Genomic DNA, 27,158 nt, shown 5'->3' on the forward strand with positions numbered 1-27,158 from the left:
CAGGTAGACTGTGGTCCTTTTTAAAATACAGTGAACAATCAGTTCGAGGAGCTGACGAATTTTCTAGATTTTAATTTCCAAAAGATTGTTGGTATGGTTGCGAAGGCAGGCTTCACTGTCTTCACACTTGCTCCCTTGTGGTGTCCTTTTTGTGGCAGAATTTAAATTTCAGTTCGTGTTGAAATTCAGATTTCACCGTTTTTATTGCAAGGGAAGGTTCCTTACCCTCAAATCTGAGTAGGACTGTACAGATTTTTCTGGATTTCTTGGTTGATGCAACCACTTCAGAAATATGGTTTTGTGTGACGGGCTTCACTGTCCCCACACTTGTTCCTTGGATCGTTCCCTTCTTTTGAAAAAGAAAATTACAATTGCGTTTCGTGTCGAAATTCAAATTTCGTCTCCCATTGAAATACTCGGCACTTGTATTTTTGGGATTCATTCTTATTCCAGTCTTTTAGGATCGATTCGTTTTGTGTGGAGTGAGGTGGGATCCTGTTCTATCCACTTGGGGGGTGATCAGCGAGGGGTCCAGAATGTTTGTGGCTCTCTTAACTATTCCACAGGCATAATTCCTTATAAACACTTACAAATTTTATTTTCGTGGCGTTTCAAGTTTAGTTGTTAGTGTCAGGTTTCTTGAAATCCAAGCGCCTCAATGAAACCTGCATATGTAATTAGTTTGTGGTCATAGTGAAACAAAATATGATGTATCAAATTTTACAATTTATGTTGCATTTTATATGTGATAAAATTTATTACTTGGAAAAATTCGTAATTAAAATGCACAGAACGTGTGCTATATTCTTTTAAAATTTATGAAAACTGACAAACTTTGCATACTTTCGCACATTGATATAGAAATTATTTTTCTTAGCTTTTTTTTTTTTGTTAAAAACAAACATATTTTCTTTAATCTATTACCAATTTTTAAAGTTTCATATATATTACTTACAGTCAACCAAAAAATTGTTAAATATAAATGTGTACTATAGTTCATAGTACTTTCTAATTGAGGTTTTAGATCTATAAATTTGTATATAAATTAACAAAATGTCCTTTTTAGGATTTACTGTGAGACACGCGGTACTGCACGAATGAGAAGACTTGGAGCTTGAGGTTACGACCGTCACGATTTATTTCCAAAATTCAACTAACTGCTAAGTACATAAATTCTTATAACGAAAGCTAGCCCTATGCCCTAAAAGTGCTGACCCAGCTGCCCATGCATGGTGTTGGGTAGCCGCCGTTGCATCGGAGTGCGTTGCCCGCTGATTGCGCTGACCGAAGCCTGAGATTTTGGCAACGTTGTTGTGCAACGTCCACAGGTGTCGCTGGCCTTGCACTATTTTATTCGGTTATGCATGATCAGCTTGGGAACTTCCGTATTGCTGGTAGACAAATATCCATATTGAAACACATTTTAATGTAAATAAATCGTTTCACTTCTTCAATGCCAATGCATTTACAGTTGCTAACCCGCAGCATCAATAGTCATGAATTGTATCTTATATGAATGCAGTCGCTGATTGGAATACGGTTACCAGCATAGCAAGTCCAATTTAGTATCAATTTTCAAACCAGAAATTTAAAGAATAACTACCAATTTGAAGACTTGAACGGACTTCTTATGAGCAACCATTTAGATAGTTTAACGATTCTTTTTATTATACAGCAGATAATTTTGAAGACCTAAGGAAAGACTTTACCAATATTTAAAATAAAGAAACATAAAATAGTTTTTTTTTTTATTTTTTTTATTTCTTATTAGATATAGGTTGTAGTATAACTAAATTTTACATGGAAGACAATGATTCTTAGCCTAGTACCTATTAGAAGACCCTAACAAACAAACATGGAAGACAATGATTCGGCTAAGACTAACTTAAGGCTAATAAGACACGAGGAATCACAATGAGTTAACGGTAGTAACGCTTGATTGTGATAATTGAATATCAATTAGAGTTGTGTTTCCCTTGGGTCGGATGCCCAAAGAATCCAATCTATGCCTAATATCACCCTGAGATTACGAACATGCGAAGCTGAACCCGCATCCATCCGACGACCAATGGACGGAGACACTTGCACTTAAAGCTGCCAATTGGAGATTTTCCTGGTGGATCGTCATTGTTTTGGGGATAGATTTCTAGGCCTGGACCCATCGATCGAACTTCTGGCGCAATTGCTGCTCCTGGTGCTGGCGAGCTCCCTCGGCCGAGGTCCAGAAGAAGGTGCCGCTGCTGGTGCGGGCGAAGTGCACCGGGATGAAGGTCTGCTCGGGATTCACGGGCACAATGCTCTGCTGCTGACCCTGTTGCACGATCATCGCCGAGTTGTTGGGGCACTGGCGGAGATCGCTGTACAGCCGCTGCTCCAGCTCCTCGTTGGCCATGTTATCACAACTGGCCGCCGGATCTTTGCGCATGTCCTCCAGCGAGGCGTTGACTGCATTTTGGTTCTGGATCTCGGCGAGAGTCTTCCGGAGTAGCTGCTTCTTCTTCACCAGCCGCAGAAGGGGTTTGACCAGTTTCTTCAGACTCCGCATGGCCATCGTGTGCTGATCTGATTTCTGCTCCATCATCTTGCTGCTCTCAAACTTGTATTCCCGTGTGATGAACGACATTGTTTTGTTGGCACTTCGGGATTGTAATAAAACTTGGGATCTCGAGAGTTGGTTGCACTCGGTTGAGAGTTGGTAGTGTTCTGGTTTTTCTGCTCTTGGCCGGCTGCTTTTATACGATCTGCTCTCCGCTTTCTTTTGGTGGTGGTTAGTTCTCCCGAAGAGCGGTCGTTCTCTCGATCGGTGAGCTCAGCCAATGGGAATGCTGACTTCAGGCAGGTGGTTGCACAAACCGAGAGATTGTGAGGCATAAGAGAGGCAAGAGAAAGCCGCATAGTGAACAGGAGAATGTCCTTACCCTTGGTGGTGCAGGGTATGCCCGGTTTTCATTGATTTTGGGTAAATAAAAAACGATTTGTTTTTTATAGAAATATTTACAAACATTTCGAATAATTAAAATTATTTAAAGCATTCAAATAAGGGCACACAAGCTTCAACTTATCACCAACAGCATTAAAAAGAAATAACTAATGGTTAGGTACTAATTAAATTGGTCAAAAAATGAACAATAATGTTTAGTTCCAATTGCCATTGTTATGATTAGTAAATGAACTTTTTCTGATATTCTAAGCAAAATTAAAAAAATAATTTTTTTTTTTTTGGATTGGCAGTTTCAATATTAAGACTAAGCTAATACTAAGACAATTTATAACGATTTGCTTGTGATGTTTAATACAAAATTAAGCTTGCAATTTGTTTTAAAATAACATTGAGTTCGTTCTTTTTCCTAAAATATTTTTTACTTAACTTAAACTTATGCATATGGGAAAGAAATACATGTTTATCACACATGTTTTAAATGCTGGGTATTACCCACTCGAGTTGCTAAGTCTCTGCAGGTTTTTAACGGTCTTTTCGGGTATATCCAGATTTCTCTTCGTAGCCGACCTCCCCCTCCCCCATCCGAGATTCTCAATCCTGCACTGTCTCTTTCTACCTGCTTGACTCTGGCGCAAAAAAAAACTGAAATCCCTAAATCCCAAACGTAAAATTCCTAGAGAGAACCGTACAGACAAGTCTCAACTTGTTGGAAAAATTCCAACCCCGAGTGTGAGGGAAGAGAGATTTTAAAATTCGACACACTATCCCGAAAAATGACGGAGGATATGGACAAACAATAGATTGGCGTATCTGAGAGATACAATCTCGCCGCTGGAAATACCCGAGCGAACAAGGGACTTGTCCGTTATTTCATTGAGACAGCCCAGAAAGTGCCTTTATGTCCTTCCGTCCGATCGTCCCTTTCCCATTTTCCCAACCTGTAGGTAGTTGAGCAAAGTAACGTATTTTTCGGGTACTTGCATTGCGATGGGATGGGATCGGGATGGGATCGGACTCTCAAGGTTAGTCAATATGCATTAATGCCGCATTTTGGGAAATCTTGGCAGGTCCTTTTCAGCTCCTTCCGATCGCATTTGTTTGTCATTGTTGTTCTTTCCCGGTCCGAGGGACCTGCTCTGTTGATGCGTGAAAAATTTACGACGCGGGAGAAGCACGTACAGATACAATCTTTAGAGTTTTGGTTTTTGGCTCGGTTTACGCATTTTACTGGAATTTCGTCGGCACTTCGTTTATGAGTCGCCTTCCTAATTGTTATTTGCCCTTTTTCCTTGCCCCTGAAGGTTACTTTCATAATTTTGTAACGGCTCCGAGGACTCGAGTTCCTTGTAACGGCCGTTTCGCTTCTTGAATATCCTGACGATCATTAAGGATCCCTAATTGGCCCCTTGTCTGATATTTCTGCTTCTTATTACGCAGAGCTTTGTTGGTTTAATGTTCCCCTTTTTCGTGGGGGAAACCAGTTTTTTTTATACCAAAATATCACTTGCAGTGAAACAAAGCCAAAGGGGTTAATCTGGACCCTAAAACTTTTATGGCTGTCGACCTGATTTGACCCTCTCCACAGGTTGCACATTTCGATAGCCCTTTTTCTCCACATCTTTCCTCAATAATGAAATGCATATCAGGTTGATTTTATGTAAATTGTGTTATGGGTTACATAAATGATAATATTGGTTGTCCGTTCTAATTAATAATGGAGCAGATATGGAAATCAGATACATTTTGTTTTTATAGTTTTCGAGATCATTCGAAAAGGTATGGCAACATTAAAAAGCCAGATTTTTTTAGCAAATGCATATTTAAATTTATTATAATATTGAAGTAGTGGAGTTAAACAAAGCATTACTAAGTGAAAACTGTCAGTTTATAATAATTCAAGGCTTCATTTGTCATTTACCAGCTTATCCTTTTATCTTTTAGATAAACACGTAAGAAAGTATGTATTATGAAAGTAAGATAAAAAAATACATTTAGTTTAAGGTAAATTTACCCGCTTTAAATTTAAAAAACGATTTGTTGTTTCTATTATTTCAATTTTTTGCACATATTTTGTTATTTACTTATGTATGAGGCTGATCTTCAGGAATAATGACTTTACGTTTATTATTAGTAAAGTTAAAAATATGTTTGTAAAAAAATTAGTCCTCTTCTATGACTTAAACAAAAAAGAAACTGTTGACAAAATTAAAGAACTATAGAATTTTGTTTGATTTTGAAGAATCAATTGTTTTGGTTACTTCCTTTTCATTACTCTGTTCTCTTTTTTTGTCATTATCAAATAGATGCATTTACAAAAATGTTTTATTGTAAGAAAAGCAAAGAAAAAATGGAAAACAAAGAAGTAAAGAAAACTGCCGATTCCACAGTCATAGTGTTTACACACGTGCAACAGTTTTCAGTCCTGAAAATAACGAACAAGTCGAGACACGATCACTTGGTACAAATTCTCCACCATCTCAAAGAAATTAGGTCTCTTATTTGCCAAAGAGCTCAGTGTTTTAGAGTACAATTTTTTAGAGTAAGGGTTTCCACAATCTTATCTGCAAACATCATCGGCCGATCTCAGCGATCTTCGCGACGATGATTGCTTTTTCATGGCTGCTGATGGCCGGCAAGTAGACCGTTAACTAAACCTCCGTGAGGTGCATTAGTTTTGGGTCATTTTAGGGTTCGGATCGTTTCGTTTTCGTCTCGTTTAATCCTCTTTTATCTTGCATTTCTGATGTGCTTGGGGTCTCTTATTGTGTTTTTGTGTTGCTACCTGCCGATGCTGTGCGTTTTGACCCTTGCACGTGTGCAATGATGGACCCTTTTCCGAAATGCAACAATATACAATCCACGGAGGTGGGGGTGGAAGGGTATCTGGATATGACCGTCGAATGCCACTCCAATCCAGCGTAATTGTGACCTTCCGGAAAAAGGGATTAAACGCCGCCATTGTCCAACATCGATTTTTTGGCCTGAAATCAGAAACGCTCCTTTCCACATAATGATAAAAGGGTCCTATCAAAATGCAAAGAGTCTTCGGTTTCACTTCAATCCGACAAAAAATGTACCCAAAATGTAAATGTTTTAAGATTGTAAGAAAATCTTTTGAACCGAAAGAGTTTTAACCAAAATAATCTTTTGAATAGAATTTAAATTCGTAGGGTGATGCTTTTGTGAACTCCGTTGATTGATTGATGAGTTGGGTTCGAATTATAAAATCAAATGAGACGATCCCCTAAAAATTGTTTTTGGGGTTGAGCAATTGATTTGTCCTTCGCTGCTTTTATGTAAGGGGTGTGGGGTTTTATTTCTTTGGCGGGGTAATGAATATCTCCCCGGGTCATTGTTTTATTTATCTTGTGCTTAAAGAAAAGAGAGCACCGAGGCCGAACAATTTAAATATTTTCCAGATAAGTAGGTACTTGAAATTTAAATTGTCGAAAAAATTCTTAATTACCCAAAGATTTGTTCAGTGCTTGAGTCTTTTTTGTTCAATTTGTTGTTGCGAATTTTCATTCGTTTCCTATACGATTCTGTTAGATTTAACAATACCTGATTTCTGATTATGAATTAATTCGTAAGAATTAATATGGAGAAGATGAAATGAGTTGCTTAATGACAGCTTTGCTTTTAAAAGTTATTTTACTAAATAAATTGCAGCTTAGAATGTTTTTTTTTTATTTGAAATTTCTTCATGGTTAGGTCATAAAAATATTTACACCTCAGCGAAAATACTTTAATGAATAATTTTAAACATTCCTATTTTCGTGTTACTCTTACACTGACCAAAAGTCATTGATTTACTCAGCTACATATTGTTGCCGATTAAAAAAAGTACAGTTGAGTTATACATTGCAATTTTTGGGAACCGAAGCAAAGACATTTCCTTACTTTAAAAAAAATTCCTGCTGAGAAAATGTCAGATTGTCCTTTTGCAACTTTCACAACGCATAAGATGGTTGACATCAACCTGTTCTTTGGCTTAGTTGTTCTGGGTTCTGTCAAGTGTGAAAAATCGCGCTCTTTGGGACAAAAGAAAAATCCATATAAATTCTGGAAAGGTTCTGCCAATTCCTAGAATGTCAAGACGAATGACAAAAACGCCAGACAGTGGATAATTTTCCTGGCGCCGGCGTCCTGTCGTTCATTGTCCTCCTAACGACTCGAGACGCCTAGCGGAGTCTTACCTGTATCTTAGCCAAAACCAAAGTGTTACCTGTACCCCAAAACCTTATCGACAGAACTGTCGCTACAGAAACCATTTATTTTTTTTGATAATTTTAAATGGCGTCACCGTTTCAATTACTTTGCAGACAAGGCCAAACTCATTAGTGGACCAAAAAATATATTCAAATCCAGAGAGGAAAGTGCATTATCTTGTCGTCGATTCGGCTTGCCTCAATCGGCAGTTTAGGGATCGTTAGTTATCGTTTACTTTTATGGAGGAGCCTCTCAAGTGGTCCAGGCCCAACCCCCTAAAAAATTAAATTAAAATTTTCCGCACTCGAACACATTTGTTTGGTTGGTCTGGTCATGGTTGAATTTTATTCAGTGCCAGACACAAATATCATTTTACAGCAGATAACATTCCATTGGGGTAGTTTTCATAGCTGATTAGTAAAGATTATTGTGGCATGGTAAACACTTGCGCCTCCTCGCCGAAAAAAGCGGCACTTGAAACGACTCAGAGAATCTTAAAGGACCTGATTTGGGCGGGTTTTCCATATCGATAGTGGAGTGACGCCCGAAATGCATTTTCGAACACGAGATCGGCTTGCACATCGAGGCATTAAATTTCAGGAGCTGGTCTCGGTTCGTGTCAGAAACTGCACTTGACAATTAAACGCACAGAAAAAACAGATGAAATTCGTGTTGTCAAATATAACAGGGATCAGGACAGGGTTTTGGTGCCAGGACCCTCGTTGAAATTCGATCTCACGTCGGCTGAAAGACTCTCTGTGGAGTCTCAAGTGTTTCGCTGCTGAGGATCATTATTTACGATTCATGCTCCATTGGGACTAATGGATTTCCATATGCAGCCGACAATTTGTGAAATACTTTGGACACCTATTTGTTAAAATCGAAAACCAATCTAAAACCACATGGCGCCCAATAAGGTTTCTTCATCTGTTTATAAATTCGCTACATGTATATCCTTTTTAATTTAAAAAATTATTGGAAACATATTTGTTTGGTTGAATTAAAATTGATTATTGTAATTTTTGTTGTGATTAATCTACTACAATAAGGTTTGGATTCCTTATTTGCTAACTAAGAATCATCACATTTTGAAAATATAAGTTAGTGAAGTGGAGTGTTCAAAAATTCAGGTCTGGCCCATTTTATTGCTTATTGGCTTGAGTGGCATACAATTTAAAGATAATTAAATTTTTTTATTTACATTGTTTTGCTCTTATCAACAAGCTGTTTCAAGTGGATTCGCCCAATAACCCATAAAATATATTTTAACATCAAAAGAAATCTATGAGGACATAAAAGATTAATAAATTGATCTTTTGGGTACACTTTGATTTCCATTTGATTTTAATTTGAATTCTCAATTAAATTGAAAATGTATGTTACTGTTAGTTATACAAGCAAAGCGTTTTTTTTTAAATGTAAATGTTACGGATAAACCTTTTACGATTACCAATTTCACAGTATTTGTGATCCCTTGATTTATCCCTTGAGGCAAGCGCATTTTACGCAAAGGAATATTTTACACACCTATTTGTTAAAACGGATAGCCAATCTAAGGCCAAAAAGCGGTCGAGCATCGTTAAAAAAGGGGATAGCAAAAGATACAAATTTAAACCGAATTTTAGTGGAACGATTTCGGGCTAATGTCGATCGGTCGTTGTGGCGGTCAGTTTTCCTTTGTGAACACGTGTGCAAGGGTCTCTTTTGTTTGAATTTATTTTCTTTTTTACTTTAGTGCCCTTGGCCATGCCCCTGCCCCTTGGAATGACTTGCCTGTGTCCCCTGTGGCGTTGGATTTTATTGATTTTGGGTTTCGAATCTATTCTCCTCTTGGTTCTCTGCTTTTTAGGGGCGTTTTTCGGGCATTGTCCATGTAGAAGCTGTACATAGGAAATCCATATATGTACGTATGAAGATTAGAAAATTTTTAACGTATTTTTTTTGGGGGGGCGTTTTGGGAGTTCAGCCCAACAATCAGCTACAAACGATATTGTTAGAAGATTGATGGGAGACTTTCTGGTGTAAATTGTTAACACTGTTTTCCCTTTGACTTTGGAGGTCTTTGCATGGCGACCTACGGCGCTCTGGGCGTGGTCATCGCCCCTTCCGCCCCTTTCTGCGTTCCCCTGAAAAAGTGTTTTCTAGTGAGTCCTAAAACATCATTCGATGGCCTGAGTATGTATACTTAAGATGATCATGCCTAAGCAGCCTTTTTAGCCGCACAATTTACTAATGAACCCGGAGATATGAGATAGGAAGTGAGTCGGTACTTTTTAGAAAAAAAGGAGTTGCCTAAGTTGGAGCTGATTAAAGGACCTCCTTTAAGATACGATATCGAGCTATTAATTACCCCTGATACAAAAAACATATTTGGGATTTTCGTCTTGTCGGAAAGGTTTATTAATGGGATCAGCTTGGGTAAATGTATGTGGAAAATGAATCAAGGATTCATTTCAGTAAACATGATAATAGCTAATAAGATTAGTTCAATCAAAACTATATCAAAATAAATGCAAATATTTACATGTGGCACATATTTTTAATTTGGTCGTTAAATCAAAACAAGTATTCGATTCAGCGAGTATATTCCAATATAATAATTAAATGTACTTAGAGGTAATATAAAACTGTTGTTTCGACAAATTATATATTCTTTCATAAATACCCTGAAATTATTTAAATTTTAGTTATCATATTCAACTAGATTAAATATTTATATTTTTTGTGTTTCATAATGTTTGGATACAACTTAAATTAGCCGGAACAGTTGATAAATAAACATCATGATTTTAATGATTGTTTATATATTGCTATTTATTGATCCACATACTCAAACAAACTCCAGGTTGTTAAGATCCCACCAAAGGATCAACCCATGTGGAGAACCGACCTAAACGCCTAAAGTCTTAGACAAAAGTCCCTGTAAACATCATATGAACATCAAATCAGCTCAAGATTATAGCAGAGCAGTATCCTTCACTAAGATGCTAGTAAAGAAAATCGTTTTTCAAACAAAAAACTGTACACGTATGAAGACAATAGATGAGACTTTGGCTGGCAAGCCGCGCATTTCTGGCCAACAACCAGAGGTAAGACACAAAACACACATCAAACAGAAGACGCTTCAAATTTGCTCATTGTTTTGTCAAAATACCAAATAACATAAGCGACAAGATCTCATTTTCCAATTTCCCAAAAGGGAAGCGAACTAATAAGGGCTGCTGCGACAAGAGCTGAGAGCAATAGGTCGAGTCATAGGTAAAATTTGAGCAATTTAAAAGATTATCACGTTAGGGATCTGTCTCGAAAAAAGGAACAAAAACAGAACTTTGCTTGACTGCATTGGGTAAAAATACACTGAGAAAAATGCACGCAAATTTAAAAACACAAAATATTTAGTTCAAGAAAGAAAATAGGGATTTTAAAAAAGTAAAACATTTAAATTTAAATATAAATTTAAACTGTTTATTTTTTTTTTTAATATTTTATAGTACTTTACTTAGAAATCAAAAAGATAAAAATATTTTTGTATACATATTTTTTTGCATTTTTTGAGTAAATGTATCGCTTTTCTTTTTTTATCATTAATTTTATGAATAATGAACTAACAAGTTCATATTTTCTATCAAAATATCGACATTTTGTTCAGTGTAATTGGCTGCATGTTTCGTCCTGGATTCGCATTTGAATTGGGATTGGGATTCGGTCGAGTAGACAACCGATCGTTATTCCTGCCATTCTCTGGAAATAAGTTGCGAAGAATAGAAACCATTTTTTGCTGCTCGATCCCTGCAATCCCCGTTGTCGTCTATTCGAAATGGTCCAGCACCAAATTAGAGCTCGTTAAAAGGCACACTTTTGTATGGCCCGGGATCAGAGGAGACGGAGACGGATTCTAAGCATGGAGTCGAGACAGGGGATTACCCCCGCCTGAGTGCGAGTCGGGCAGAGATCACGTTTCAACAGATTCTACTGCAGGGGCTGAGCATCCCGGGTCGGTTGTCCTGGCTATTAATAAGCCTGGCGGTTGGTGGCTGGTGACAACACGTGAAACTCCATGACGTCTCACTGTGATGTTGGGCCAACCTACCTCCAACCCTCCTCCGCAGCGACAATGGTTAGCCTTGGCAAACACGGCAAATTTCCCAAAAACGTGTTTACAAATATTTTCAAAAGCGGCCCAAACAATGCGACAGCCTCGGGGGGACTGTGTCGGTCCTATTGTGTGCATTTTGCATGACTTTTCCTTTAACCATCCCATGAATATCTATCTATTCCCTCCTGGCTGGCTGTTGTTCTTTTTTAAATTGTTGCTTCTTTTCAGATATCTGTTGCTATACCCGAATATCCTCATCAAAGCGTCTATTTAATGCTTCGGTATTCTCGTTTCAATTTTCCTGCCGCTTATTATTCTCTGTGATTGAGTAGTTGCAATATCTATAAATTGGTATGTTCTTATAGATTTCTCTATTGATGGTCGCACATGAAGGTTCTTGGAGCCCAGAACAAATGTCGGTTGGTAAATAAACCGAGATTTGATATTTTTGTTTGGAAGCAAAGTTTATTGTTCGCAAAAATATCATGAAAATATTGACATGAAAAGGAAGAAAACACAAGCAGAAGTTGTATAAATAAATAATCAAACTAGGTTGTTATATGCAAAACTATATAGAAATTAAAACATTCCTGGTTGAGCCTAATAAATAAGGCTTATAAGCAATAAAAAAAAAAAAATTAATCTAAAACTTTAATACTAAAAATTTTGCAAAATAGGTGTCCCATCTGCAACATCTTAATAAAACCTTATAAATAATTTGCGTCGACTTACAAAAAATAAAAATAAATAACCCAAAAGATCCATACTAACATGATTTTTGGTTTTTAGTTTCTTTAGCAATATTAAATTTTATATATTTATTTAAGTATCTTTCTTGAAGTCATATTTTTGTGTTTTTAAAAAGCGTTTAGTTACAAAGGTTTTTTAAGTCTTAAGTTAATTTCGAGGAATCATAGATTAAATACATAATTTTTTAAGTGAAAAATCACGATTGCAGAATTGTGCGCAAATTCGTTCAAATTTTGAGTGCTCCACATCACATTTTTGTTGCAAAATGTTGAAAAAATAACCATTTTTAGCTGTGAATGCCATCATAGTGTGAATTTTAACACAAATTTAACGGTGTATTCCTTATTCTGATGATTAGTTTTTATGTTATGGATAAAATGAATAATTTTTTAGGTAAAAAATTATTATTACGAAATGAACATAAAAAATAATTAAAAACTCATAATATTGAATGAAAAATTTAGTCAGACTTAATATCTCGGACTTAATCTTCACATTCTGTGGTAATAGTTTGCTGCAATGACTGAAAGAAAAAAGCATTTCCGTCATTTTACTTTAAACCTTCTATTCACACAGAATTTTCTACTCATTCGCCTTAAAATGCACATAAGCATCTACATATCCCATATGTATATGCATAGATTAATAGATTCCATCTTGATCCTCGGCAAATTACTCTTTCCATGTACCTTATCTAAGGATATTATCGGGAATTTGTTGAATACTCGCAGATCGTCTGTGTTATTTCAATTTTGCCTAAAAAAACATCCACATAGAGATGGAGAGCCATTGATAACAAATTTCATACGTAAAGATTACTTAAAAGGAGCTCAGTGCGTAAAAATGTTATTGTAGGATTATGTTTCCTGTTTCTTTGAAAAATCGATGGACACAAAAACGCATATATGACAATGGGACGGATCAATAGGAAAAAATGAAATGGAAATGGAAGTGCATGCGAGGCATTGCATTGGACCACAAATATGGTGTGGGTTCGGGTTTCCATGGTCAACCACTATGCTGGCTTGCCACGGTAGTCGAATGTGAATATATGGGATCTTCAAGGATCGTTTCAACTTGTGTGTGTGTGTGGGTGTGCAAGGGAGCGACTTCGTCCTTTCATTCTTTTCCCTTTTTGGCCTCTGGGCGTTCGGTAGGCGACATGTAGGCAAACAAGGGCACATATATGGAATGTGTGCGGGGATGATATCTTCTTGAAGGCTTCTTGGCATCGGTGATTAGCTCTTTTGTTGGGATCGTCTTCCTCCTCGCCCTCGATCCTACCTCTTCTGCCTCCGCCGCTTTGTTGATGTCTATATGGAGTTGCAGAAGTCCGTTACAATGTCCGTACGAGATACTTGCCTTCTCTAGTAGCAATTGAATGAGAACAAGAACGTCTATCTTTCAATCGCCTTGCTGAATTGTCCCCTATGCTCTACCTTTAGGAATATTTGTAACAATTGTAAATATTTAATGCTATTGCTGTGGAGAGGAAGTGGAATGCTTACTTCAGAAAATGGTACAGCCAATTGTTTAGTATATAACTATCTCTATTCTCGGAAAAAGAACTCATTGTCCAACGAGAAGTTTTTATTTTTGTAAAAAGTATATTAGGGTACGTATAAGGATACAATCGAATTTCTGCGACATTTTTATTAGTATGGCCTAAAAAAAATAGAATCAAGATACAAAAATACAAATGGTACAGGTAATTGTTTACTAAATAATTACTTTTCCTCTTGAAAATTTACCGCATTGTCCGCCAAGAAGTTTTTGTTTTTGTAAAAAGTATATTAAACAGTTAATATATTAGAGTAAATACATATGAGATATTTTATCTCTTCAGATAATTAATATTAATCTTTCAGTATTTCACCTACATTATTTCATTGTAAAAAGTCATTCAAATTGATCGTAATTCCAGCAGTTTATTCTTATTTAAAATATATCTTTTACATTTATCCCATTATGATCTGCATATAAGATGATTATTTTTAGAATTGTTTAGCACTCGTGTTCAATAATCTTTTCTTCTAAAATCACATATGAATGAACACTTATCGAGGCGGTTCAATTACAGTTTTGAAAAGATCTCTCTGTTAAACTGAGATCGTTTATCACATGTGGAAATAGGATAGCACAAGATATTACTATTCCTCAAGAAACCAATCGCTCCTAAGTAATTACGCCAATCCACGATGCGATCTACTAAGACCGAAGTTCACACATGATCCTGGATAGTGGAATCTGGTTAACCAATTCCTGGTTACAATTTCTATCTTAGGGTTCAATTAGCAGGCTGGCCTGGATCTTGCAGAGATAGCCACTTCTACTTGACAGCAGATACTAATCGGAGTGTCTATCTCTAGCTCAGATATCCCAAAGTGAAGTGTGAGGGCACCCAAAAGTATCTCAATCATTCACATTCGTTAGGTTCTATTCATTGTACTTTAAGTACGTACGTGCATGCGAGGGATTAATGTTTATCTGTGATGTGCAATCTAGAAGTACTGCACTCCAATCCGAGATTATGCTGAGCAGTGATCCCAACTCCAGCCGAGATGTAGATAAGGCACCAAACTAGCTGGGATTTATTTTGTTTGGGTACACTTCGCTTACAAAATATTTTCCTCTGTTTTCACTACACTTCAAGATCCATTGCCAGTGATAAGATCAACAATGCCATTCTCCTGTCGGAGCCTCAAATTTCATGCATAGCTATTTTTTCAATAAATATTTCCCTGTCTGCCGACGCGACGCCTTAGAATACAATGATTTAGAATGTCTCGGAACAGTGCCGCCAAAAATTAAGAAAATATATATACAACTAAGTAGGAACGACAAATATTGTTCCAATCGACTTGGCGGACCTGCAGACACTTGCTATCGTCCCGAAAATAATGCTTTCTGTTTGTCTTCTTCTACGGCCAAGTGCGTTTGCTTAGTCCTTTGTCAATATTTGCCGTACAAGTGCAAAGAAAACGTCTATTGGCCCAGCAAGAAACTCTTGTGTTAATCGACGATATTGACAGAGAGCTCATTAGATACCTTTTTGAACACTTGATGACCCTGAGTCTGAGGGTATTTTTCAAAGTCACGACGTGAGTAATGGAGGGAGTCTACCATAAAGTGTTTGAAGTCTCGATCGCAGCATCAACGGCAGCATCGATAAAGACTTTACGTCTATCAGTCTCTCCGAAATTGTTATATGCATTAAATCTCCTAATCAGATTAGCTATATACATACGTGTGATTTAGATAATTTAAATATTTTATAGAATACTAGAGGTCCTGTGTCCGCTTCGCTGGTCAACACAATTTAACAATATAATAGTCAATGTTGCAACATTTTTCAAATATATGGAAGTATAGAAAGATGTTGATTTAACACTTTTCCAATTTGACTTTTCCACTTGCGCAGCACAATCCAGCCGTTTCTCTTTTAAACTTTAACGCACTGCAATATCGGTATATAGTCGCCATTGGTCCAATATCTAAATTTTCATTATCACTGTAGTTCGCAGTGGGGTCATATTGGAATGCCAAGCGATTGAATGATGCCAATGATCTCCATGTGCTCATTTGTCTTTCTTCGCTTAAGTTTTGTGAATATACTTGTTGCTGGCTTGGATGTCTGTGGCCAATGTTTGCACGTCGTCCTCTAAGCATTTCGGACTATGGACAGAGTGGTGAATTTATCCTCAAATGCACGATCCACATAATTTTCACAGTTCAACTTAAATTGAATAAAAATTCTTTTTTTTTTTTTAACAATTTCACAGTGAACACAAAAATTGAGTTAAAATGCTATGGGAGCTTGTTTGTCAGTGTGATGAGGTAGCAACTCACTTTATATGTGACAATATTGCAATTTTCTAACGGATCCCTTATTTTTTTCAAAATAAATTATAGCCTATTTAACTCCACGATAATATAGCTTTCTATCGGTGAAAGAATTTTTTAAATCGGACCAGTAGTTCCGGAGCCTATTCGCTGCAAACAAACAAACAAACAAACAAACAAACAAATTTTACCTCTTTATAATATTAGTATAGATATATTTTATTTGTTCAGCTCTTGAATTTTTTTAAAGAACAGCGAAGTTTTTTTAGAAAAGGACAAGTACTCAACTAGTCTTTGAATTAGTTGCTAAGCATACATATATGGTACCATATAAATATATATATATATGTTTTATATATTAAAACGGAAAAAAGGAACCTAAGACTTTTATGAAATAGTTCCATGGCTAAGAGTATAGTACAGTAGAGAGAAAAACATGAAGGACCACCATGATTTAGCAACTTGAGCACATCGAATGAAGTTTAGCTCCGCTTCTTTTGTGCGCCATTAGCACTCCCTTGAGAAATGGTGTTTTTGTTTTCATTTGCAAGTTGTGACTAAATATCGGCTTCCGGTCGCCCCGATACATAACAATTGCATGTAAATTGTATTAGCAACGCATCCTCTTTTTATTGGCCTTGTCCGGCAATTTCAATGCTAAAGGGCAATAAAGGACTCAGAAATTGCCCAAGGCCGTGCAGGAACATCCTGGCTGTTCTGTGAGAGCATTCATTGAATTGCATTCTTCTGAATTGAATTGGCATGTAAAATGCACTCGCCGTGTTTGCGTGCAATTGTGACCAATTTTAGTGCGACGATTTTGTTGTGTGGTTCTAGATTCCAATGGTCTGAATGGGCCAGAGATGTCCTGCGGAGCTACGCACGAGTGCCTCTCAATGGAAAGGACAATGCGTACATTCTCCGCCGGCAGGACCTCTCGCCAGCATTCACACTCGACGGTCGAGTGAGAAAGCATTGTCCTTTGAGAGGCAACACTCATTCAGCACTCGTTTCCCCGCAGACAATGCAACTTTTATCTGCACATGCGCAACGAATGCTCCGCTGGTCCATTGAACGAAATCCATTCCCAATTATACATACATTTATTGTCTACTTATATTGTTTTTTCCTAGGGGTCTCTGGATCTGGTTAACATGCCTCGAACATGTCCCTGCTTGCTGTTGGCCATAAGTCCCAACGATCGCTTAGCCAGATCCTAGCCATCCTCATCAGAAAAGTAAAAGCAATAGTATGCGATGGTACTGCATAAAAAGATTGACTCGTAAAAAGTTACACATATTTTAAAATGCAAAGTGAATACAACTTTTTTACACGTAAAAAAAAAAAAAAAATTTGATATAAAACTTCTATGCGACTAAGTCCAATTCAAATTTATTGATTTTTAAGGTTAATATATATTTATTTTTTTTTGGCTAAAACTTAAGTGGAGAAAATAGTCAGAATATTTAATCCAGGGTTTCTCTCTGATTTTTATTATTTTAAATATTATTCATTTGTTGTTTATATTAAAATAGTTTTCCTCAGTGTAAAGTATAATGTGTAGGTTAGATATATCCTCGTTTTTTCTGTGTTCAGATAGACAATAGCTCCACAGGCTTTCCGAAGTTTCGCCTTCGTCATCGCCTTCTAAAAGAGAATCCACCATTTTGGTTCAATACCCACGACATTTTCCAGGCAATTAATTGTTTTTTCGCTTTTTGTTGTTCATTTGTCTGCTTTCCACCTTCAATTACTCATAGGTGCTGCCATTAATGAGGACAAAGAGTAGTCCTTTGAAAGCAATTTCGGTCGCTAAGTAGCAAACAATAGTTTGGCAATTATCAAACATATAACACACTCTTTTTCAAGAGTTGCTCTCTTGAGGTAGCGAGTCAACTGCGGATTCCTGGTAAAAGGCAAATTATTGTTAATAATCGTATAATGGACAGCCATAAATTTCGAGTCAATTTCTAAAGGACTTTGTATTCATCCATATCAATATCCACCCAGAAAGGTGGCACTAAACCTGAAAGCAATCATGGGGATCACTGCAGATGTACTCCGCTTTTTCGAAATAAAGTGAATGGCAATTTGGTGGCAATTGAAGGGCTTTGTTTTTTAAGAATACCCAGAAAAGACTCTAATAACAACAAAATGGGAATGTAATGTTGTCGATAATAGAAAATTCGTCTGGTTTCTACCTTTGTCATTGGTTTTATTAGAAGCCTTTTATATAACTTTTCTGGTGAACATCAAGGTTTTGGAAAAAAATTCGTACTATACGGTTTTAGAAAAATATACTATACTATAAGAACGGAAGCAAGCTTCGGTTGGCCGACCCTTGCAGTCATCAATTTTGTCGAACAAATAAAAAGATTGTTCTATTAATGTTCTATATTTTTTACGATTGTTCAAATTAGTAATAGTCAAATAGTAATTCATTTTATAAAATTTAAAAAAAAAAAAAAAATAGTAGTAAAAACACAATTTGGAAGAAATCAAAAAATCATCAAGAAATTACCAAAAGCAACGGCTTGATAGTCTTCCCAAAAAAACTATACTTAGCTGCTTTTTACAAAAGAATTTTGAAGTATACTAATCCAAAATCTGACATTATTAAGATAAGTTATTGACTTTGAAGTGCTGGTTTTCGGGCATTTTCCGAAAAAGTCATTTTTGGGATTTTCGACAGGGGTGACATTATAACAAGAAAGGAAGCTAGCTTCGGCAAACCGAAGCTTATATACCATTGCAATCATCAAATTTGTCGAACAAAGTACATTATCCATATTTTCGACTGTTGTTCATATGGCAGATATATGATATAGTTTTTCGATTTTGATGAAATTTACAAACTTCTGACTTAAATTATAATACCCTTTGCTCTGCAAGGGTATAAAAATGTGAAAAAAAATCGATCAAAAAATCGAAACAAAATTAATGATGCAGTCTCTTAGAGGACTATGTCACATGAATTTTGAGGTCATCATTAAAAAAAGTTATGGGCTTTCAAGTGGAGATTTGGGACCATTTTCCGAAAAAGCCATTTTCGATCACCATTTTTTGAAAATTGAAAACAAGGCACCATATTTTCTATTATCCTTATAATTTGGTTGGTGCGCTTTATTTATTTTTTAATTTCTATAAGTTTTCTTAAAACTTCAAACGAGGCTTTCAACGCTTGTTTCGCAAACAAGCTCTTGTTAACCCAATTAAAGGATCGTATCTGCTGAAGAGGCCATGCCAGCCCTCGCCAGTCCTATCCGATACAATTAGGTGTCTAATGAACTGGGCGACTGAGGGTGTTTTAGTAAATTCGTGTTGAGCGATATAAAAGATCGCTTGTGCGGAGATCAAAAGCGAAACCGAGACGAAGACCACCAAGCCAAATGAATTTTCCGCTTTGATCCTGCCGTGGCCGCTCACCTTTGTAGCTGTTAATCGCACCAGGTGACGGATGCGTCGGCTTGTCGGGCACCGAGGATCAGGGCTATATAGTAGTGACAAGGGAATAGTTCGGAGGTGTCTCTTTTCATGCGCCCGAGCATTGTGCGAAAAGTAGCAGTTTCCTCTTCTCCGTCGGCGCTCCTCACTTTGGCCCGCCTTTTGTGATCTATGTGGGTAGTCCTACGTGTTCCCCGACGTCCTTTCTCTCGACGGGCTACGAAAATTGTTACATAGACACTTTCAATTTGCTTTTAAATTGCCGACAAATTGGGCTAAGCGAGGGCCACCAACATCGATTGCTCATCGTGATTTTTAGTCCATTTAAAAATTTAAACTAGAAATCAGACTAGTTTTAGTCAGTAAAACTATCTTCCCCACACTTTCATCCCTTGCACATATGGTTTCTAAAGTCGATTTGCAACGCTTCTCAAATTCTTTGACCCGAATTTGAAAGAATCTGAAATGAGGACAGGATCGAGCAGGAACGTGTATCCCATTTGAAACGGTTGATTGGGTTTCTAATAGGATTTATGTCTTGGCTGCATCTTGCTTGTTTCGAATTGATTCGATGCACTCGGTTGAGATTCAATAACGAGCTCATCTTTTTTTATCCAAAACGTTTGTTTTCGTTTGCCAATGTTCCAGGTAATCCAGCCAGGAAATTTCAATTTCTTCGCTAGCATTTTATTCGCTTCCATGTTTATTTAGGACTTTAATTGGTAATTGGCTCCCTCATAGGGAGTTCTAAGCTGGAGTTTTAGAAGCAAAGTAAAACAAATATTTGAAAACAGTTTGGATTTTAAAAGTTAGAAACAAGGTATCTAAATCTGGTAAATAATATTTTTCATAAATAGTAACAAACGTTCATGTACAGATTTTGAAAATTTAATTCAAGTTATTTAGGCTGTGAAATTTTTTACAATATGTTTACCTTCCTTTAAATATACAATTTGTCACAAAAGTGTTTTCGCGTGAAGATTTTTTTATAAATTTGCCATTCTTATTAAGAAAAAACCACTATGCAATAAGTTTTGAGTAAGATTTTTTTTTATTTTACATTATTTATGTATTTCTTAAGAATACACAAAAAACAAAACCTAAATTTTCCTACTAACAAAAAAGATATAACAAAAACAAAAAAAGTCTACACAATCTTCACTGTCAAATAAGTGTTTTCGTTTTTACATTTCTGGTGTTTTCTCGAATTTTTTTCTAGAATATGCTAAAATATGCTAGTCGACCCTAAACTAGATGATATAAATATGCATTTTGAGCATTTCAATGTCAGTTCTTCGTTAATAGTCGTATAAATAAGTGTTTTACAATGCCGGGCAAAAGAGTTTCTTTTGATGTGATCCAATTGGTGTATTACAACCATACCATTGGGAAAAGGACTGTAGAAATTGCAAATATGTTTAAAATAAATATAAGAACTTTCCAAAATATAATAAGTCGGGCAAAAAATGAGAATAGGCTCGAAAATAAGCCAGTAAATGGTCGGCCGGGTAAGCTCTCAAACAGAGTTATTCGGATTATAATGAAAAAAGTAGACCAGAACCCCATGATCTCAACAAGAAAACTGGCTGTGGAGGTAAGGGAAGAATGTGGAGTGAATGTTTCGCATGAGACTATTCGCAGGACAATTAGGAGCCATAACTTCACATCCCGAGTAGCTAGAAAAAAACCCCTGCTATCAAAATAAAATGTTGAGAAGCGTCTTTTATTCGCTCAAACTCTTTTGGATGAGCCCCCAAGCTATTGGAACGACGTGATTTTCTGTGACGAGTCGAAAATAATGTTACATTATAAAGAAGGACCCAACCGAGTGTGGAGCAAACCGTTGTGTGCCCTACAAAATAAAAACATAATACCGATTGTAAGATTCGGCAAGCTGTCCGTCATGGTGTGGGGGTGCATCTCAAGCAAAGGAGTGGGTGATTTAGTATTTATCGAAAATACGATGGATGCTAAACAATATCTTGAGATTTTAAAAACCAATTTGGTAAACAGCGCGAACACATTTCGTTTTGGGCGCAGCTTTAAGTTTTACCAAGACAACGACCCAAAACATAAGGCTCACAGTGTACGAATGTGGACGCTCTATAATTGCGTTAAGGTGATTGAGACTCCAGCCCAGAGCCCGGATATCACCCCTATAGAGAATGTGTGGGCTTATTTGAAAAAGAAGGTCGCAAGAAGGCATCCCACATCGCGACCAATGCTAAAGGAATTTATTTTGGAAGAATGGAATCAGATCCCAATAGATTACATAGAAAAATTAATAAATTCAATGAAATCACGACTTCAAGCTGTTGTTAAGGCCAAAGGGCATCATACCAAATATTAATTAATTTAATTATATCAAAAATAATAATTATTATCATAAGATTAGCGTTAAGTAATCACCCAGTTCCTTAAAACGAAAACACTTATTTGACAGTGGAAAATATGTTGACTTTTTTGTTTTTGTTATATCTTTTTTGTTAGTTGGAAAATTTATGTTTTGTTTTTTGCGTATTCTTAAGAAATACATGAATAATATAAAATAAAAAAAAATCTTTCTCAAAACTTATTGCAAAGTGTTTTTTTTTAATAAGAATGGGAAATTTATAAAAAAAATCTTCACGCGAAAACACTTTTGTGACAAATTGTATATATGAGAGTAAACACTTTGAGTTGTGCCGTCTGTATAGTAAACTCAGCTGGTTTTTAATTAGAGACATAATTTTAGTTAAGTTTCATTTATTTTTATTTCGCATAAGTAATGCGACTTTTATCCCAAATATAATCCTAAAGGACATTTCGCTCAAGCCTGAGGATTAAATTTGCAAGAGAGAAGGTATCTGCATATGTTCATACATATGTAAATCGCTTTACAATTTGACTTGATATTTGTGATCTTTCGTTATAACAATATTATTAACAATAATTTTCCCTTTACCAAAAATCTGCATTTGACTTGGGTGCCTGCACTGAAAAGAGCATAATCCCTCCCGTTTGAATATTTGGAATAATTACTAAAGTATTGTTCCCGACTAAGCCGCAGAGAAAACCTTTTCACGGGACTGCTCATTGTGCTGCTGAAACACACAAAAACCCCGAAAATGATTAAAATTTAAAATCTGGTAATTGAGAAAATGTAAATTTTCAACCTAAGACCATTGAAAAGTGTACTTATTTTGTAAGAGCTGGAATGAAATTGAAACACCACAAATCTATTTAAAAAATTGCTACAATATTTTATTAAACACCTTAAAATTTGCACACACAGTGCGATTTTATTTATATACTGTATAACGATTATAATTATAACAAAATACATTAGTTTTTTTTTGTTCGCAAAACTGTTTCTTTCTTCTTCTGGGAAAAAATACACGTTTCATAATTAGAAAAAACAAAAATTTAGTTAGGCGCAATATAAAACTTATCGCACTTAAAATTATTCTAAAAACAAATCGTATAATAAAATCCATAAAGTGGACTTACTAAACGGAACCTCAAACTGTACTGCTATGCGAAAATGTTGAACTCTTATTATTAATTCGTTAACTAATCTTTAAGTGCTTGAGGACAAATTTAGATTGGCGTAATAATTTCAATTTGCACAGAGAACGTGCTTGGTTCTAAGAAATCGTATTTTCTTTTATTTTGTATAGAACTTTTGCTTCGGTTAAATTTCAGCAAAGGTATGGAACGAATTGATTCGCCTTAGAAGTTGGCGACATTGTCGCCAAAATACAATTATTCATCGGGCACGTAACTAACTTTTCACCCAAAAATAATAGAGCTAGAAAAATAAAGAAAATTTTGCAGTGAAGTAATTGTGAACAGGAATGCTCAAGCGTTGCAAATTGGGAAGGATGCTACAGGATGCAATGAGATCGGGGGAGTATTTGTGGACATGCAACGTTTAGTGAGACTCTACATCCCTCAGAATTCCTTATTGAAGAAACCCATGCTGAGCCCTTTTCGGGACACAAAAAAGATCCTGCACACTTCTTCTGTTCTTCGGCGATCCGTACTTGTTGTTCGGGTCACGTCACGGTTTTTACCGTCCGAACCCATTTGACATTTGACAATTATTCATTTTTCGTTTTATTTCTTAGAAATAAACCTCGGCCGCATCGCTGCGAATCGATTGGTTCCAAATCGTTGCAATTCAATTGCGAGTTGCCTTTTGGCTTTTTGGCATCCTGTTACCATTTCGTTTCAGCTGTTCGACACGATCTATTTGGTGTTTTACGCTCATTTCGGATTGAACAAAGTTTTAACCTCGAAATGTGGAGAGTTTTGGTTATGCGTAAATCGGAGTAAATCGAAATACTCCTACAAAATGATACGGTGGAAATCGCAATTTTCACGTTAATCCTAATTATCCTTTGAACTTAATTGCTTAATTAGAAGAATATTCGAGTGTGGTGTTTCCCAAAGGCATGGCTGAAGGTGTATTTTATGGATTGCTAGAACGAATTTGGATATCAGTTCTTTTGGGTGGGCATTTTAATGAAAACATGATAAGATATGCGGTGGGTTCGATATAGTGTCGGCTTTTGTGTTTTGTTATCCTTCGAAGGTTCGACTGAGTAATGAACATGATAAGATATTAAATGAATTCCGTCGGTAAGAGAATGAAATCAAATTTCAAATAATTATAATATGGGTTTTTGTAAGGAGGATCAACAAACAAAATGATTGTGGGATCAAACCTTTTTAACGGTTATTATAAACTTTTTTGAGTTGGTGTTAATTTAAATACTTTTCTTTGTTTAGTGAAAATATGGTTATTGGTCTGACAGTCTTATATTTAAAAGATAAATTTTATCATATTTTTAAGTGTCTTTTTGTTAGGTTTTATTGCAGCTCAGCCTTCTCATCTTCAAGTGCCCCAAACCTTAGCTAATATTGCCACTTTTAAATGGCATACCTCCAAACGTTTGTTAGCTGATCCTTTAAAGCTGCGCCTTAAAATTTTTCGATTCCGTGTAGCTCGATTTGTGTCCCCTGATCACTTTGAAATTAAGCAAGTTTCCGAGGGCTTTCCAAAACTTGTCCAAAACAGCTCATCTTTACCAATTTAAACACAATTTTAAAGTGGCGTACAGAAAATCCTGTTGGAAATTGTCTTAACTTCACTGTTTCTGTACTATAGAACCCTATAACTAAGACTTTATGAATTAAATGTCAAGCTCGCTTATAATGATCGGCTTGTCTATATTCGATTCATTTCTTGTATTTAGTGGTTTCAACCCAATACTAAGTTGGAATCTTTTTTATATTAAACACAGGTATTCTTAATTTGTGAAATGGGACACTTATCCTTTATAGACCTAAGCCGACTCTGGTCGTGACTCTTTATTTTCATTACAAATCTTGTTTGCTTTCAAAATAATCAGTTTCAACCAACCGAAAAAGTACCCGCAGTAATTGCAATTAATTTAGAGTGCTCCCAGATAAATTGCTACAATCAAACATCAGTTCATGTGAGAAAATCCGTTACGATGCAACCGATCAGGTAAAGTGTCCCTGTCTTCGCAGAGAATTGATGACGCATTTCATCCCCTTAACTCGAAGGACCTTGCAAAGCAGGTAGGAAGGACCTCACCACCTCCGAGTATAAAAGACCGAGCAGCCAGACCAACAGCATCATTCAACCAACAGTTTTCCATCTGAGCAGATCATCAGCATCCACTCTCCAAAATGTTCGCCGAGACCGCTCTTGTTTCCAACTTCAACGGAGTGCCGGAGAAGAAACCTCTCACCGGCGCCTCCACCAACATGAAGAAGCTGCTGAAGACCATCAAGAAGATCTTCAAGAACTCCAAGCCCGCAAAGGAGATCCCGGTCTCCAACATTCTCCACTCCTGTCACAACGAGGAGGAGCACCAGAACTGGCTCAACGAGCAACTCGAGGCCAAGGCCATCAGCCTTCTCCATTGAGTTCATCTGGGAAATTCCCCTCCACCGAGAATCTGTGATGTGACCCGATCAAAAGGTCTATAAATCGGCACGTCGGCTTTAAACTCCAACTGTGATGATGAGAACACGAGACTGACTAACTTGTGTGCCTCGGAAGCAAGAAAACTTCTTCGCTTCCGCCAACTGTATATATCAACGTCTTCAATAATGCTTTAACTTAGCTGTAATCATTGTCTTCCACTAGTTTTAAGCAAATCATTGTCTTCCATGTTTGTTTAGGGTCAAAATTAGCTTAAGAATAAAAATCCCTCGAGGAAAAAGAAACATTTTCTGTGTTATTTGTCCTTGCTTTTCAGTGGCTTAATGTCTTTAAAGGACAATAAAATACATAATAGCAATATATAAGTATAATAAAAAAATATATTGCATTCTTACAATTACAATTCGATTGCTAAATAAGTATTCTTTAGAAGAAATGCTAATTTTAGAAACTAGGTCGGTATTTTTGCAATACCTGAATCTAGAAAGACTTTCTTATATTATAACTTTGTTTCCCAAAAAAAAAAAACATACTCGTCAAAAACAGGTTCTATCTTTTTAAAAAGGCATTACAAAATACATGAACTGAATTGGTGGTAATATATGTTTTAATATTCACAACTTTTGCTTGTTTGCTCTGTGCACTCTGTGTACTAGCTAAATTTATAACGGCAAAATCAACCCATTTAAGGAAAAGGTATAGGAATATTTTTCTCCTTTATTCAGTAAAAAAAAAGTGTGTATTTATTTTCCTATGGGAAATTCTTATTATTGTCATTTATTTTATTTCACTTGAACTTTCCTATCAAATTTTTTCTTATTTATAAATTTGAAAAGCTAAACCATTTGAGAGAAATTGTAAATAAAAATAAATAAAACACAAAAAAAGTAAATATAAATTATTTTATAATATATCTTCTGAATACGCAAGTGCTAAACATCTACCATTTAATAAAAGTGTGTTAATTTTAATTTAAAAATATGTTTGAACTTAGTTGATTAATATGTTTGAGAGTGTCAATTTCTGTGAACGAGGAAGAGAAAGTTGGGGCTTTTGATAATTATTTCTTTCACGCTTTGTTGTCATTGTGCTGTCCAATTTTTTGCACGTCATGTAAAGCGGTTGAGACCTACCTGCAAAAGAATTTAACACCCTCCGCCATTTTACAAATCAGGTAGGGAGAATCCTTACGAGGGGTTGCGAAACCCACGGGTATAAAAGACCAAGCAGCTAGACGAACAGCATCATTCGAACAACAGTTCCCGATCCGAGCAGATCATCAGCAAAATTCCTGAAAAATGTTCGCTGAAACCGCTCCCGTTTCCAACTTCAATGGAGTCCCGGAGAAGAAACCTCTCACCGGCGCCTCCATCAACGTGAAGAAGCTGCTGAATACCATCAAGAAGATCTTCAAGAACTCCAAGCCTGCAAAGGAGATCATCACCTCTAATATCCTTTACTCCTGTCACACCGAGGAGGAGCACCAGAACTGGCTCAACGAACAACTCGAGGCCAAGGCCATCAGCCTTCTTCATTAAGGTCATCTGGGAAGTTCCCCTCCACCGAGAATCTGTGATGTGACCCGATCAAAAGGTCTATAAATCGGCACGTCGGCTTTAAACTCCAACTGTGATGATGGGAACACGAGACTGACTAACTTGTGTGCCTCGGAAGCAGGAAAACTTCTTCGCTTCCGCCAACTGTATATATCAACGTCTTCAATAATGCTTTAACTTAGCTGTAATCATTGTCTTCCACTAGTTTTAAGCGAATCATTGTCTTCCATGTTTGTTTAGGGTCAAAATTAGCTTAAGAATAAAAATCCTTCGGGAAAAAAAAACAAAAATTTGGTGTTGTTTTTTGTACCTTTTCAGAAAGACTTGAGATCTAAAATAATTATAACATTTGCAATATGT

At 36.3% G+C, this 27,158-nt stretch overlaps 4 protein-coding genes across 4 annotated transcripts in view; 3 read left to right on the top strand and 1 right to left on the bottom strand.

Moving 5' to 3' along the window:
- Window positions 1–27,158, top strand: part of LOC108087477 (39S ribosomal protein L39, mitochondrial) — a 55,423-nt gene that overhangs the window by 27,956 nt on the left and 309 nt on the right. The gene's annotated exons all lie outside the window — the stretch shown is intronic.
- Window positions 1,729–2,707, bottom strand: LOC108087478 (enhancer of split malpha protein). Its single transcript, XM_017184856.2, has one exon. It carries the CDS (start codon window positions 2,621–2,623, stop codon window positions 2,147–2,149), a length of 477 nt encoding a protein of 158 aa, XP_017040345.1. The 5' UTR covers window positions 2,624–2,707; the 3' UTR covers window positions 1,729–2,146.
- LOC108087480 lies at window positions 24,885–25,526 on the top strand. The gene has a single exon (XM_017184858.2). The coding sequence runs from the start codon at window positions 24,984–24,986 to the stop codon at window positions 25,221–25,223; it is 240 nt and encodes a 79-aa protein (XP_017040347.1). The 5' UTR covers window positions 24,885–24,983; the 3' UTR covers window positions 25,224–25,526.
- Window positions 26,502–27,089, top strand: LOC108087483. The gene has a single exon (XM_017184860.2). It carries the CDS (start codon window positions 26,541–26,543, stop codon window positions 26,778–26,780), a length of 240 nt encoding a protein of 79 aa, XP_017040349.1. The 5' UTR covers window positions 26,502–26,540; the 3' UTR covers window positions 26,781–27,089.

Source organism: Drosophila ficusphila, unplaced genomic scaffold (genome assembly GCF_018152265.1).
Source record: "Drosophila ficusphila isolate 14025-0441.05 unplaced genomic scaffold, ASM1815226v1 contig_286, whole genome shotgun sequence".
NCBI lineage: Eukaryota > Metazoa > Arthropoda > Insecta > Diptera > Drosophilidae > Drosophila > Drosophila ficusphila.